The 13,985-nt window shown below is 44.8% G+C and overlaps 1 protein-coding gene across 3 annotated transcripts in view; it reads left to right on the forward strand.

The window, feature by feature from the left end:
* ARHGAP6 (Rho GTPase activating protein 6) overlaps positions 1–10,820 on the forward strand; it is a 268,140-nt gene extending 257,320 nt beyond the window's left edge. For 2 of the 3 annotated variants that reach the window (XM_022559851.2, XM_022559852.2), the window contains exons 11-13: positions 3,941–4,209; positions 6,034–6,114; positions 8,827–10,820. In XM_022559851.2, the coding sequence (XP_022415559.2) occupies positions 3,941–4,209; positions 6,034–6,114; positions 8,827–9,512 (1,036 nt within the window). In that variant the 3' untranslated portion in view covers positions 9,513–10,820. The remainder of the gene's footprint in view (positions 1–3,940; positions 4,210–6,033; positions 6,115–8,826) is intronic. The other variant, XM_089904800.1, reaches the window with a different exon arrangement.
* Positions 10,821–13,985: the final 3,165 nt, after the last annotated feature.

Here is a 13,985-nt window from a genome sequence, read left to right on the forward strand (position 1 = left end):
GGCATGGGTTCTTAGGCACATTTGGCCACCATCTTATTGACCTCTGCCGAGAAAATAAAATGATAAATACGAAATACTTTAAACATATAAAAGGGCCCACCAGCTCTAAGCATAAAACAAGCATTTTACTCTTGATTTTTAATCATTTTGAATAGTATTTATGAAATAAGTTTTAGGAGTCTCGACCCCTAATGCCGGTACTGCTAGAAAGACATGTAATTTTGATATCTCCTCATTTCTTTGGCTCGTCTCTAGACTTGTGATCAGAAACAAGGAGAGTTGTTAACAGTAGCTTAGTACAATTTCTGCCACATAACGGACTCGACATAAATAGCAACTTTTGTGCTTCTCTCAGGCCAAGGGGTTACCTCACATGAGTGTATACACCACAGGCTGTCTGCCATGGGCACTCAATCAGTATCCGCTGGCTGGGAAAAGAGGTATCACCTCTCGTGGGGTGTCCCCACCTGCCCGTGTCCCTGGCTGTGACCCCAGCCACCCTGAGGAGGTTCGTGGTCCGTGTCTGCTTCATTCACCTCTACCTCCAGGGATTAGCTCTAGCCACCTCCTGCAGTTTCTCCCCTGATTGGGGCCGCAGCTGTGGTGACTTTGATGGGTGGACTTAGGAGAATGACACAGAGGAGCGGAGAAAGGCAGGTTGGCCCCTCCTGCCCCCCCTCCCCTTAACACGTTCTGATCCATCACCAAACGACGTTCAGTTATCCGGATCCTGCAGACCGGAGCTGGCTGCGTTGGGCACACTACTTTCCTCTACTCAGCTGCGGCGCCAGCCACCTCAAGGTCAGGACCGCCACATTTACCCCCGCTGCCAGCCAGGGCTGAGGTTTCGGCCACTATCTGTGGTTTCCCTCCTGAGTTGACTCTCACTAGATCCATAGCTCACGGTCACATCTGTGGGTTGAGGGAAGGCAGGTAGGTTTGGTATCTGGGGTTCTCAAACTTCCCCAAGCATCAGAATTACCTGGAGGGCTCTTAAAGCCCTGCCCCCAGAGGTTCCCTTTCAATCGGCCAAGCCAGCTTCATGGGCTGAACCCCGTACTCAGAAGGAGCACCCATTTGGCTTAGTGATCTGCTGTCACCGTCTTGAAATTCTAATCATTTTTTTAATCTTAGGGCCCCGCATGTTCATTTTGCCCTGGGCCCTGCATATGGTGGCCAGTCTTGTCAGGAGGTCCAGAATGGAGCTTGAGAATTTGCATTTCCAACAAGTAATGCATTTCCCAGGTGATAGCGATGCGGCCGCATCAGAACCGCTGAGTGAGGTTTTGCAGAGTCAGCCCAAAGGACAGAGGAAGAGGACAGTGGCTTTCCACCTCCCCCCCCCCCCCCCGCCACCTCACCTCTGCTGGATCAGATCCCATCACAGCCATGATCATGGAGGAAAAAACAATGTGACAGCTTCAGTTATTTTTGTTATTGCCGTTATTGTTCTCTGTTTTGTTTTAACCAAACTGAATGCTCTCATGAAGCATGCTGCCTTTTTAATACCCCCAGCGACATGGACTTGATTTCCCTGTCTGTACACCAGTCCAAAAACAATGTATTGAAGCAGCTCGCAAAAATATGTAAAGTGGAACAATATCATAGTAAGTAACTTGAAAGGCCAGGGAAAGGAAAGCATGGAAAGAGTGATAAGGTAAGATGGAGTTGGGGTGTGAAACACACAAAGGCTTCACACAAGCTCCAATATCACACAAGCTCCAATACGCCAACTCGAGTGGAGCCCCAATTCCTCAGAGCCTTTTAGCGGTCGTTGCAAAGAGAGATACATTCTTTATTTCATGACCCGTGGTTCTATGTGGAGAGAGAATTTTTACCTCCAAGTAGGTAAAAATAACCTGCTTGCCTGGGAGAAACCCAAATGTCCCTAGTACTGAGATGTTCAAGAAATTTCTTTCATGAGGTGTTTTTCTTTATGCACATAACTGTCGGCTGAATCTGCAACTTATCATACTTTGCTCAATATATGCTCTTCTGTATGTTTTGTAAGACAGAAGAGCCAGCTATGAGACCGAACTATTGTGGTATCCATGAGCTACGATACGACCTTTCCGAAACTTTCCTCCTATTGTAAAGGGGCCAAAAAGCATTCGAAGCCCTGATAGTTATTTTGTTTTGGCAAGTGAATTGACTTGACTCTCTTTAAAACAGCCCATAAAATAAGGCTTTATGTGCCCACTCTTATCGATATAACACTATGATTATTCTTGCCGAGTAGACATAAGACATTTTCGTTAATGAATGGAAAAATGCCAACTAAACAGGGAAGACAACTGAAATTAGCCCAGCAATTTGATATCTAGCCCTGGTCAGAACGTAGGACCCTGATTCTGAGCTGAGCTCTGTGTTGCTACCAATTCAACACGTTCGTATTTTTCTCATTTTCGTAGTAAAGCATCCTCAACGAGAGTCGAACCCCATGACGACAGACAAGTGTCCATTTGGTTTGTTTTGTGTCCCCTCCACTAGAATTAGGGAGGGTTCCCCCTTTAATTAAATGGTGGAGGTTAAATCGTTTTTTTCCCCCACTTCCCAGCAGAAGTAGTAAGTTCCTTTTATTTTTCCTTCATTCACTGGAGGCCTAAAGTTTCGTGGTTGTCCTCTGGCTCTTTCCCATAAGGTTATCGGTCATCGGTTTAAACAGGAGGCAAGGAAAGGACTGTTTATTCCATGTGGGTAAGAAATTCCCTCAGCTGCCTCGGTGACAGGGAAAGCATGACACAGCTGCTGAGATGCTTTCCCCTGGCACTACCCCCTGCTGGAGACCACCGTGAAGCTAGACCCCCTGAGAGCGTCCTTCCTCCGTGTTGCATGCACAGAACCCTTTGGTCAGGAAAGCCTTGCCTCGGGCATGGGTTTACCTTCTTTAAGATCACAAAGGATTTGTTTTGAAAAACTAAACCAAAAGAAAGCAAAGACAAGTAAAGAGAAGTGAAGTGGGGGAGCGTGGGTGGGGGGTGGGGAACAGAAACGGGTTTGGGAACTTGTCATCAATCTGTGATCATTTCCCTTTAAGATGTCAGGGCCACTGTTTTGAGGAAGGTAGAAAATACAGATGTTCCCAGGTAAGACTTTCAACACTCTTGTCACGTTCCTGCTGTTCTCATCTTCCTGTTCCGCTCACTGTTTTCACGGTTATTTCTGTTGCTGTGACAACTCATGCACACATAAACCTTAATGGATATGCTAACTAGTACGTTTTACATCAATTTGTAAAAGCACTAGTGCCTTGTAGAGTCTTTTTAGGTGTATTTAAATACAATGGACTCTAGTGATGGTCATATATTTATCCTTTTAGCCACCGTTTTAACCATGAAACAGTTATTCCCACCAGCAGCAGCATCGTCATCGTCGTCATCATCGTCATCACATCAGCAGCATCATCGTTGTTGTCCTCGTCCTCAGGAAGGATGGATTCACTTACACTAAGTATTGGGGTGCGGGGAGAAAAGGTGTCCGTAAAGCCATAATGAACTACGTGTAAAGTTTCAATCACAGTTTTAGCTGAATTATTTTTAATTCAGGATATTGAGGAAAGTAAGAGTTATCTACAGTTTTCCCTACTTAACAGATAGCATCAGACTTTAAGTTTTAAATCGAAACAGGGATTGATCCAACAGGCATTTCAGTGATGCACCTTGGAGAAGACAGGCATCCATGTGTTTCACCCTCCCCCGCCCCACTTCGCCTTGCTGTTTCCTGTAACATCTGTTGGGTTTTACTGCCATCTGCTGGCCACTTCATAGAAACGCTTTCACCTTATTGACACAGGAGTCTCGGAACCTTGCTCAGAAGCTCCTTTTGTTTCAGCCCGTGTCCATGCATTCTCCTCCTGTCTTGTGTGAAACCGTCGGATTGTTTGAATCTGGTCGCTCATTGTTAACACACTCACGCACCTGTAATTGTCTCCTTGTGCCAGAAGCCCTGACATGCTGAGGTCGGAAGTTTCCTTTTCCATGGGAGGAAGGCATTCGTCCACAGATTCCAACAAGGCCTCCAGCGGAGACCTCTCCCCTTATGACAACAACTCCCCAGTGCTGTCCGAGCGCTCCCTGCTGGCTATGCAAGAGGACGTGGCCCCGGGGGGCTCAGAGAAGCTTTACAAAGGGCCAGAGCAGTATGTGCGGGTGGGCCACTTGCCATCTTCGAAGTCGAGGGAGAGTTCTCCTGGACCAAGGCTTGGGAAAGGTAACTCCACCAGTGACTTTGATTGCATGTGGCCTGATGTGGGTGCTTTGGACCTCCTCTCCATCCCTTCACCATTTCACGTTTCTCTAATTCAATGAGCATTTACTGAGGACCTGCCAAACACCGACTCTGAGTCTGAGTCCCTGCAGACCCAGCTAGCTGGGAAGCAGTCTCAAGCTCTGGCAGCCCCTGACATTCCCAGCTGACTTTTCTGCTCCAGCATCCGAGGAACTTTATGTGTCCTGGCCTGTGGGTTGGGGTGCATATTTGTTAGGCTAAGATGTCACCGAACCATTGCTGTTAACTTTTATAAAAGGAACAAGCTGAACTTACTATATAACAAGCTGGCATGTTCCAAAGAGGTCTCCATGGGAGATGACGTTTTTAGGCAGAATAAGGTTTCCATGGTCAAATACATTTGGGAGATATTGGGTTAACCAAGCTAACGGTCTCTCTACTGTACAAGTTCTCAAACTCTTTAAAGTGCTAGTGGGCACCATGGATTTCCACAATGGGAGGGAGGGTATGGGTTGCAGCTTTTCTCAAATTCATTTGACCACCGAATGTTTGGTTCTGTTCTCTCCCTCCACAGAGTAATTCCTCAGGGTCAGGACTCAACAGGACACTTTTAAAGTAATAATTGGAAGACACGGTACAAATTCTTACTATTTTATCTCAAATTCATAGTTTAATCCGAAGAGCCACTCTGAAAGGGCTTTTTTTTTTTTTTGGTGTTTCTAATCACAGCAGTTTTTTTAATTTTACAAATATTCGTGTCAAAATGTTTTCTAAATTTACAATGAAAACAGTAACCCATGTTCCCATCAGGCATAAAATTTATTTTTAAAATGCGAAAGTACTTGCCTCATCTGTAAAATGGACTCAGGGTCATCTCTTCAGGATCAAATGAGAGAATGCGTATGAACTGCGGAACACAGGGAAGCATCCAGTAGACGTTTGCTTCTAGAAATATCATTATTATCAGAATTGTAGTGAGGATTAAATGAGACGGTGAAAACACCTAAGATAGTGCCTTAGGCTGTAAATATTTACAGACAGACTAAGGGGATGTATGAATAACTACGTGCAGGACTGACTCTGTTGCTGCCAGATAAAGAAACTATAACTATTCCTCTGTCTGTATGTTAATGCGGTCAGAGCTGTTGCCACCCGTCACAATTCTACTCGTTTCCTATTGCTGCCGTAACAAAAGACCACAAACTTAGTGGTTTAAAACAACACACAAATTTATTATCATACAGTTCTGGACATCAGAAATCTAAAATGGGTCCACAGGGCTGTGTTCCTTCCGGAGACTCTAGGGAACAATCTGTTTCCTTGCCTTTTCCAGCTTCCAGAGGCTGCCCGCATTCTTTGGTTCCTGGCCCCTTCCTCCATCTTTAAAGCCAGCAACGTAGCATCTTCAATCTTGCCTCCCTCTTATAAAGACCCTTGTGATTACATGGGGCTCGCACGGATAATCCAGGATCATCTCCTCATCTTAAAATCCATAATTTAAGCACACCTGCAGAGTCCCTTTTGAATATAACATCTTTACAGGTTCTGGGGATCATGACACGGACATCTTTGTGGGAGTCCTTATTCTGTCTACCACAGCCATCATAGAGAAAGAGCCTTTTTGTAAACCTCAAATGGAATAAGCGTCTTAAAAGGCAGGTCTGCATCGTATTCTGCCTTGTATCCATCACAATCTCGAATATAGTACTTTGAGCAAAAGAGATGTTATAAACATATTTGTTTATTGATGTTTTGCTCTTCGGTTTGATTGTGAGTTACATACCTTTTTTATACACTTCTTCCTAGATGTGGCAGAGGAGGCTTTCAATATCTGGGGAACTTGGCATTCAACATTAAAAAGTGGATCCAAAGACCCAGGAATGACAGGTAAAGGATAATTTTTTAAAACTGGTATTTCATTTACTTTTTAAGTTAATTTCCTTTCATTTTCACCTTACTATCATCGTAATATTGTTTGGAAAATGCTGGAAACAGAGAAAAAAGGGATAAAGCTATACTTATCCTTTCCACCAAAGTACATCAGTCTTTGACTTTATTTCGTTTCATCTGCAAGAGTTTTTAAAAATAGTTACAGTCATTCTCTCTGTGTACCTTTATGTGATTTGTTTACCGTCCATTCTCCAGTTATTTTCCATTATTATTGTTGAGAGCCATGTAGTATGCCAGATGCATATTCGTAGTTTAGAGCCCAATGCTGGGACAATGAGTTGTTTCCATTTTTTATTGATGTTGTGATAAGTTATGATGTCAGGGACCTCTTTTGTGTAACTTTTTTTTTTTTTGGTATTTTAAGTTATTAACAAATTCACAAAATTTCAGAAAGCCAGTTACAAATCCAGAATAGTAAAGTGGGGGACTTCCCTGGTGGTCCAGTGGTTAGGACTGCAAGCTTCCACTGCTGAGGGCCTGGGTTCAATCCCTGGTTGGGAAACTAAGATCCTGCAAGCCGCGTGGTGCAGCAAAAACAAAAACAAAACAAACAAAAAAACAGAATAGGAAAGTGGGTCAAAAATGATGAACCTTTTCAAGAATTCAGAGGTACGGTCACTTCACATTCCACAGAAGATGCGTTGTCTTATGCCCCATAAGCTGTAGGTGGCAGTGCCATTTCACTGTACTGTCCGTGTCACTTGAACCTCATTCGTATTGCACATCACTGCGTTTGCATTTTGGCTTCCTTAAAGAGCAAAATTGTATTATTTTCATTTGCCTTTCTTTCTCACCAGTATTTTTTCATTTTTCTGTTGATCAGCTGAATTTCCCCCACTGATTATCAGTTATGTCATTGGCTATTTGTGTATGCTAGTGTTTTTAAAATTGCTTCTTACAAACTCTTCCTATCATAAAGACGTTAACCCTTTGTCCCCTTTGTTTGCCACTGATATTATTATCCCTTGCAGTTTTTTCCCCTTTTTGGATATCTGAAATTTTTTCAATGTTTTATATAAGTAAGTCTATCACTCTCTCTTGTTGTGAATTATTTCACAAAATTAATCTTTACTTTTACTTAAGCATTGGAGAGTCAGTCATCTATGCACTTTTCCCTTTCATAGTATTCCATTATTTTAACCCTTAATTCTTTAACCCATCTGGAATACATGTTAATATATTGCATGAAGTGTGTAAATTGTTTTGTTTTATTGTTTCTCCCAAATGTGTGTGTATGTATGTATATGTGTGTGTACATGTGTGTATATGTTCCCTTTCTCATTGTTTTGTAACACCTCCCATATTACAGTTTTAAAGCGTGGTACATTTTTAATTTAATGGCCTCTAATCCAGTTTGACTACTGATCCATTATCTAACTACATCTCATTGTATCCCATGAAGTGCTTTACTGCCTTTCCCCCCAAGGATAAAGTATTCCACGATATTCTCCTCTGCTTTCCTTCGCTGTTTCAACTCTGATCTGTCCCTGTATAAATGCTCATATGCCCCTCTCTCCCCAAAATGATCTGCTCTCTTTCCCTGCCTGCTAAAAAGAAATGAGAGGACAGTGCAAATCCATAGGAAAAAGGCAGCCTGGGGACATAGGCCCCAGGAACCCCTCGTTTGCTTGTGAAATGCACTGTTTTGCTCTCCTTTCAATTTCCTGAGGAAAGTTGTATCAGTTAGGGAAGGCTAACTGCTGTAAGAAACACCCCCTAAATGTCAGTGGCTTAACCTCTCACAGGTTGATTTCTCCCTCACCGCCCAGTCCACTGTGGATTGTGCAGGACGATTAAGGGTGGGAGTGCTCTGTTCCACAGAGTCATTCAGGGGCTCAAGTTCCATCTAGCCAGTGGCTCCCCCATCCTCAGAGGCTGGAGTCTTCCGTGGTTTTTCCATCCTGGGCTAGAAGTTAAAGGAAGGGAGCAAGCAGGAAAGACTAGGAGTGCATTTGGGTTTTTGTTTGTTTGTTTGTTCAGTTTTTTATTAGACCAGGCCTAGAAATGGCTCACATCACACCTCTGCACATGTGTTAGCCAGACCTCATTTATGTGGCCCTCCTAACTGCAACGGAGGCTGGGAAATGTCATCCAGTAGGGAAAGGGGACGATTTGGTGAACAACGAGCCGGTCTCTCCCACAGTGGAGGTGGTGGAACGTACACAGCGGCTGCTGTCTTCATTATCTTCTGGCACCAAATGAGGCACTTTTGATTCATTTCATTATTCCTACAGCTTTAATTGACACAATAGAAACATGGAAACGTTTGTGTCTCCTCTGGATTGCAAGTTGCACTGAACAGGAAGGGAATGTTCCTTTCACCTTCTAGGTTCAGAAAAGTTTTCATAACCACGCAGAAGGGGGCTTTCCTAAAACATAACTTAGGGCCAAGGACTATCCGGTTGCATTTGACAGCTAACCTGTCGGAGTCCAGGCATCTGTCGTTGGAGCTGCTTCACGAATTGTGCCAGTAATCAAAAAGCACTGCACATGTCTCTTACTAGGAGGTCTTTTACTTTAGGCAACAACAACTAAGCGTGTCGGCGCTTCTTCAGTTTTTGAAATTGGCAGTAGGAAGGAGATAACAGGGCATCCCGACAGGGGTTCTACAAACCAATTCCATTTCTCGCCCTTCTCTCCGGCTCCCAGGTTCCTACGGAGACATTTTTGAAAGCAGCTCCCTCCGACCGGGGCCGTGTTCTCTTTCGCAAGGGAACCTGTCCCCAAATTGGCCCCGGTGGCAGGGGAGCCCCATGGAACTGGACAGCAGTGCGCAGGTCAGTGGCAGGACTCAGACCACGAGCACCATCGCCGAGTGCAGGGCGCACGCCCCCGTGGCCCGCGTCTGCAGCACGCCCCCCATCAAGGGCGGCGGGGGCGGGAGGCGCGCGCCAAGGCCAAGGCCGGAGCCGTGCTGGACCGAAGACCTCGCGGAGCGCGAGCCGGAGGCGGCCTGGCTGCAGAGGAGAGCCAAGCCTCTGCACCAGAGACCTGCAGAGGGTGCCAGGCGCGACAAGAGGCCTCCTCCTCCATATCCTGGTCCAGGGAAGCAGGCCCTAGCATCGGCCCAGCAGCCCGCGGAGCCGCCGCTGTGGAGGCCTCAGAGGCCAGAAGGAGGCTCGGGAACAGCTTTGGAAGAGGGAATCCAAAGAGCCGAGCGAGAGCGTCAGGCCGCCCAGCAGAAAGCGAGCAGCGCCTACCCCAGTCCCGCCAGCGATCGGAACAGTAAGACCTTGGGGGAACCCAGCTGGCTCGACTGGCAGAGGGAGCGGTGGCAGATCTGGGAGCTCTTATCCACCGACAACCCCGATGCCCTCCCGGAAACGCTGGTATGAGATGAGCCCTCCATGCTCAGCCCTCACGTCCCAAACAGCCTTCTTCCACTCAGTAGGGGAAAAAGTGGGTGTTGGACAATTGGGCACTTACTTGTTTTTCTTCTTTTACACTTTAAAAAAAAAAATAACACGAGAAAAGTCAGTTCACTTAAAGATATAGAGCACTAGGACCCTGGCCATTTATAATAAGATTCTATTGCATAGCCAGCCTTCAGAAAAAACAAAACCAGAAGTGGATGCTAATATCCAATCTAAAAGCTATTCACATTGGCTCTGTATAAGATACAACTCTTGCTTTGGTATAGCTTAATTGTATTTATGTGTCTTCAGTTTTGACTCTTGTATATTCTGTAACAGATTATGTATGATAATCCTATATGTTATATTCACAGAAAACAGAAGGAACACATTTTTAAATCACTTATTCTAAGTAATGAGATTCTATAGAGTGTTCTAGAATACGCACAAGCAGGTTTCTGTGCTTTGGCCATAGCTTGTTAACTGGGGACAGCCCTTCCTTCGATGCCTGAGGGAAACACTAACAAAACAAAATAAAACAGAATATGAGAAGCCATATTTTTCTCTAGTAGTGAGATACGAAAAATATAGTCACTGAATGCCTTTTCATATTGAATATGTTTTAGGGAAAATATTAAATTTGGTACATTATGGAATATATTTTTAGAATCTGTTCAGAAAGAATTCAGAGAGAAAGGCCGTGCCTGACAAAGAAAGAATAATTAAGAAGTTGTCCTTCCCATTTTAGGTCAAATTCAATTTTATATAGACCATATATAATATATATTTATAATGTACGATTTTTATGTATTTTTCAAAACTGCAAACTGGAATCCAACTATAAAGTGTTTGAGGGTCAAAAGAGAGTATTCAAGTTACAGAACATGGTTTTTCCTTTTGCCCCGTAATCAGTATTAACCAAATTATATGCAGTGCTTTGTGAAGTAAGTCATATTTGGAAAAAGATTAAGCTCTGTATTTACATTGTGCCAAAGGCTGAGGAAATGTTTTCTTTGGTAATTTTATGTGTAGTGTAAAGTGTTCCTACCACAGTGCGGTAGTAAATTTGAAGTTTTTCAGCTGCAAAACAATTTTTGGCCAGCAGGTGGCAATTCGCTTCAGTATTTTATGAAAATTTTTTTTCACTTCATAAGGGAATGTGTATTATAGAAAAAGATGGTTTTTTTAATATAAAACATGCTACTCTTAATTTTCATATTGGCGATGACATTTTCAGTGGTGTTTCCTAAATTTCTTACTTGTGCCATAATGAATAAAAAGTTAAGCAAAGCCTTCGTTCCCTGGCATTAAATCTAGTGAATGAACTCGCTCCCCATTCCAAACGTACACTTCCCTATCCCCAAGTCCAAGTGTAATAGATACTGGCAGTACTATACATACACAGCTAAAGAGCTAGTAAAAAATATCAGGTGGCTTGGGGACGTAACCGGTGACACTGAAGCAAGTGAAGGCTGATTGTCACTCATTTGAAACTCAATTGTCGATGAGGAAGTGGTTTGCTCCAGGATGGGAACTCAGGTTTCCCACCTGCTGGACAGGTGTTGCCCAACACAATCCTTGTAAATTACATCTGCACTATAGGCCTTAGATGCTCCTTTTGCTTCCGGGCTGAAATAATGAAGTCTAAAAATGCTATCTGATGCCTCTTATCGGGGGAATGATAAGGATATCTTCAAGCTCTGTCACTGGGTCCAGCACTTCTGCCACTGGCAGGAACTCGGGAGGGATTCGCCTGCCGGCCTCTGGTTCCTCCTGGCTGCCCACACGCAGCCCAAAGTTGCCAACAAGACCCAGAGCAAACGCTGTCTGACTGTGGACCACAGGTTGCTCTCCTGTGCCACTTCTTCTCTTTCTCCTCCCGCTGACTCTGTGTTTTCTTGGCTTTGAATTTGACACCAGTCTGCCCAGTTCTCTGTCTCCTTTCTGGACTCAACTGCCTGATATATGGGACCCCCCCCCCGACCAGGTTCTTGCCCTAATAGTCCTGTTTCGAAAACTGCCAGGTCAGATGGCCCTGAGGCTGACGTCTGTGTCACAAAAGGTAAAGTATGTCTATCTATTAATAGATCAAGAATAGTCCAGAAAACATGGCTCGAAATATTTTTTATATAATTAAATTGTGGTGTGTGTGTGTGTGTGTGTGTGTGTGTGCTGTGCCTGTTTATGCCCATGTACGTACATGTAATGAACAATATTCACTCTCCCTTTCTCTTTAGATGGTTTAAGCCCAGTGGCCCTAACTTTAGCTTAGCGAGTGAAAGCTTGTTTCTCAGATGCCTTTATCACATTGAAAGTAAGCTGTTTCTTTAAATTAATTTTTATTGGAGTATAATTGCTTTACAATGTTGTTAGTTTCTACCGTACAGCAAAGTGAATCAGCTATACATATACGTATATCCCCTTTTCTTGGATTTCCTCCCCGTTTAAGTCACCACAGAGCACTGAGTAGAATTCCCTGAGCTGTACAGTAGGTTCTCCTTAGTTATCTATTTTATACATAGTATCAATAGTGTATATATGTCGATCCCAATCTCCCAATTCATCCCACCCCCCCCTTCCCCCCTTGGTGTCCATACGTTTGTCTTCTGTGCCTGAAAATAAGCTGTTTTAAAACACACACACAAGCCCCAAAGACCTGAGTCGAAATTGGAGTCATTTCTAACACCTTGTAAACGTTATAATACCTGACAAGACAAAAAAAAACCAAACTCTTTCAATTTGGACAGAACCATTTAACAGGCTGTTGAAGTCACTCATTCCTGGGAGCAAAGAGATCCTACAATCAAGAAAAAAGCTCCAGGGGCTTCCCTGGTAGCGCAGTGGTTGAGAGTCCACCTGCCGATGCAGGGGACACGGGTTCGTGCCCCGGTCCGGGAGGATCCCACATGCCGCGGAGCGGCTGGGCCGGTGAGCCATGGCCGCTGAGCCTGCGCGTCCGGAGCCTGTGCTCCGCAACGGGAGAGGCCACAGCAGTGATAGGCCCGCGTACCGCAAAAGAAAAAAAGAAAAGAAAAAAGCTCCAACGTGCCACAGATGTCTCTGCATCTTTGAATACTCAATCACCGTTTTTGTGTCTCTGCCAGTGGGGCAGAATGATGGCAGAAATGGCCAAATAGGAATCTGTCTTGATCTAAGAAGCTATTAACATACGTTTGTTGTGGGTTTTTATAGAAAAAAAAATCTACCAATGGAGTTCGTGCAAATTGAAGAAATTTCTAAAAAAGCCCAGCTTGCTGCTTTTCTTATGCACATTTTAATACACATCTGCTTGGCAGAGAAACAGCATTGGGATTAAATCTAAGGAGATGCCAGGACCGGGTCCAGGCCTGTGGTGTATGTCTCTCTGATAAGCAAACTGCAGGAGGTGGACTCAAGCGAACTGAGAAGAAAGGAAATGACTGAGGAAGAGTCACACAGAGATGAAAACAGGACAACATCTCGACCGGACAGAATTTTAAAACAGGACTAAATCAGTAGCAAATATTCTTCTCGAGAAGAAAATCCAAACCACAGGAAAGTTCCAATGAAGGTTGGAATTCATTGGCACGGTCAAGGCGGCGGATGACGTCGTGAAGACGTGGAGCTGCAGACAGTGGTCTCTGGGGTGCGGACCCCTGGCCTGGCGTGGTCTGCGGTTCCTCACGGTGCACAGAGCACCAGCCCCAGCCGAAGGCCCCCGCAGGTTTCAGAAGGGTCGGAAAATTCTCTCAATTCAATTTGAGCAACATCTGTTCAGACTTGAGTGAGCAACTCAGACTCATCCCAGTCTGCCTGGGCCATCCCAGGTTTAGTAATAAAAGCTCCACATCCTGGCATGGTAGGGAAAGGGGCCAGGATCCAGAGTGCGCCACCTTGGTACCTCTCAGGTAGGGTCGCCGGATAAGATACAGGAAGCCCAGTTCAACTGGAATGTCAGGTAAATGACTAATCTTAATTTAGTGTATCTCGGGTACCATTTGGGATATACTTATACTTTTAAAAGATTCGTTGTCCCAGATATTGCATGGGACACACAAATATTGCAAAAGGATTTGCTGTTTATCTGACATTCCAGTTGAACTGAGCATCTATTTGCTAAGTGTGGCCACCCTGGTCTGCAGCCTTGCTAGCCACTAGGTCCCCAACAGCCTGCTTGACATCTACACTGAACGCCCCACGGTGCCTCAACAGCCCTGAACGACCGACTGCAGCCTCGACTTCCACGTGGAGCCACGTGGTCTCCAGCCCCTACCCACCTCTCCGTCCAGGGAGTCTCACCTGCAGCCTCCCTGGGATCCCAGGCTTGTTGACTCATTTTGTCGTAGGCTTGTCCCTGCTTAAAAAACATCGGGGCCAGCTTTTCCCTCTGGCCTACAGGACAAGGTCCACATCCTTCGTGATGACGTCAAGACGCTCCACAATCTGGTCTCGATCTGCCGTCTGCATCTCATCTCT

This window comes from Delphinapterus leucas, chromosome X (assembly GCF_059928025.1).
Source record: "Delphinapterus leucas isolate spDelLeu-1000000601 "Yukka" chromosome X, BTC_Dleu_Yukka2, whole genome shotgun sequence".
Classification (NCBI taxonomy): Eukaryota; Metazoa; Chordata; class Mammalia; order Artiodactyla; family Monodontidae; genus Delphinapterus; species Delphinapterus leucas.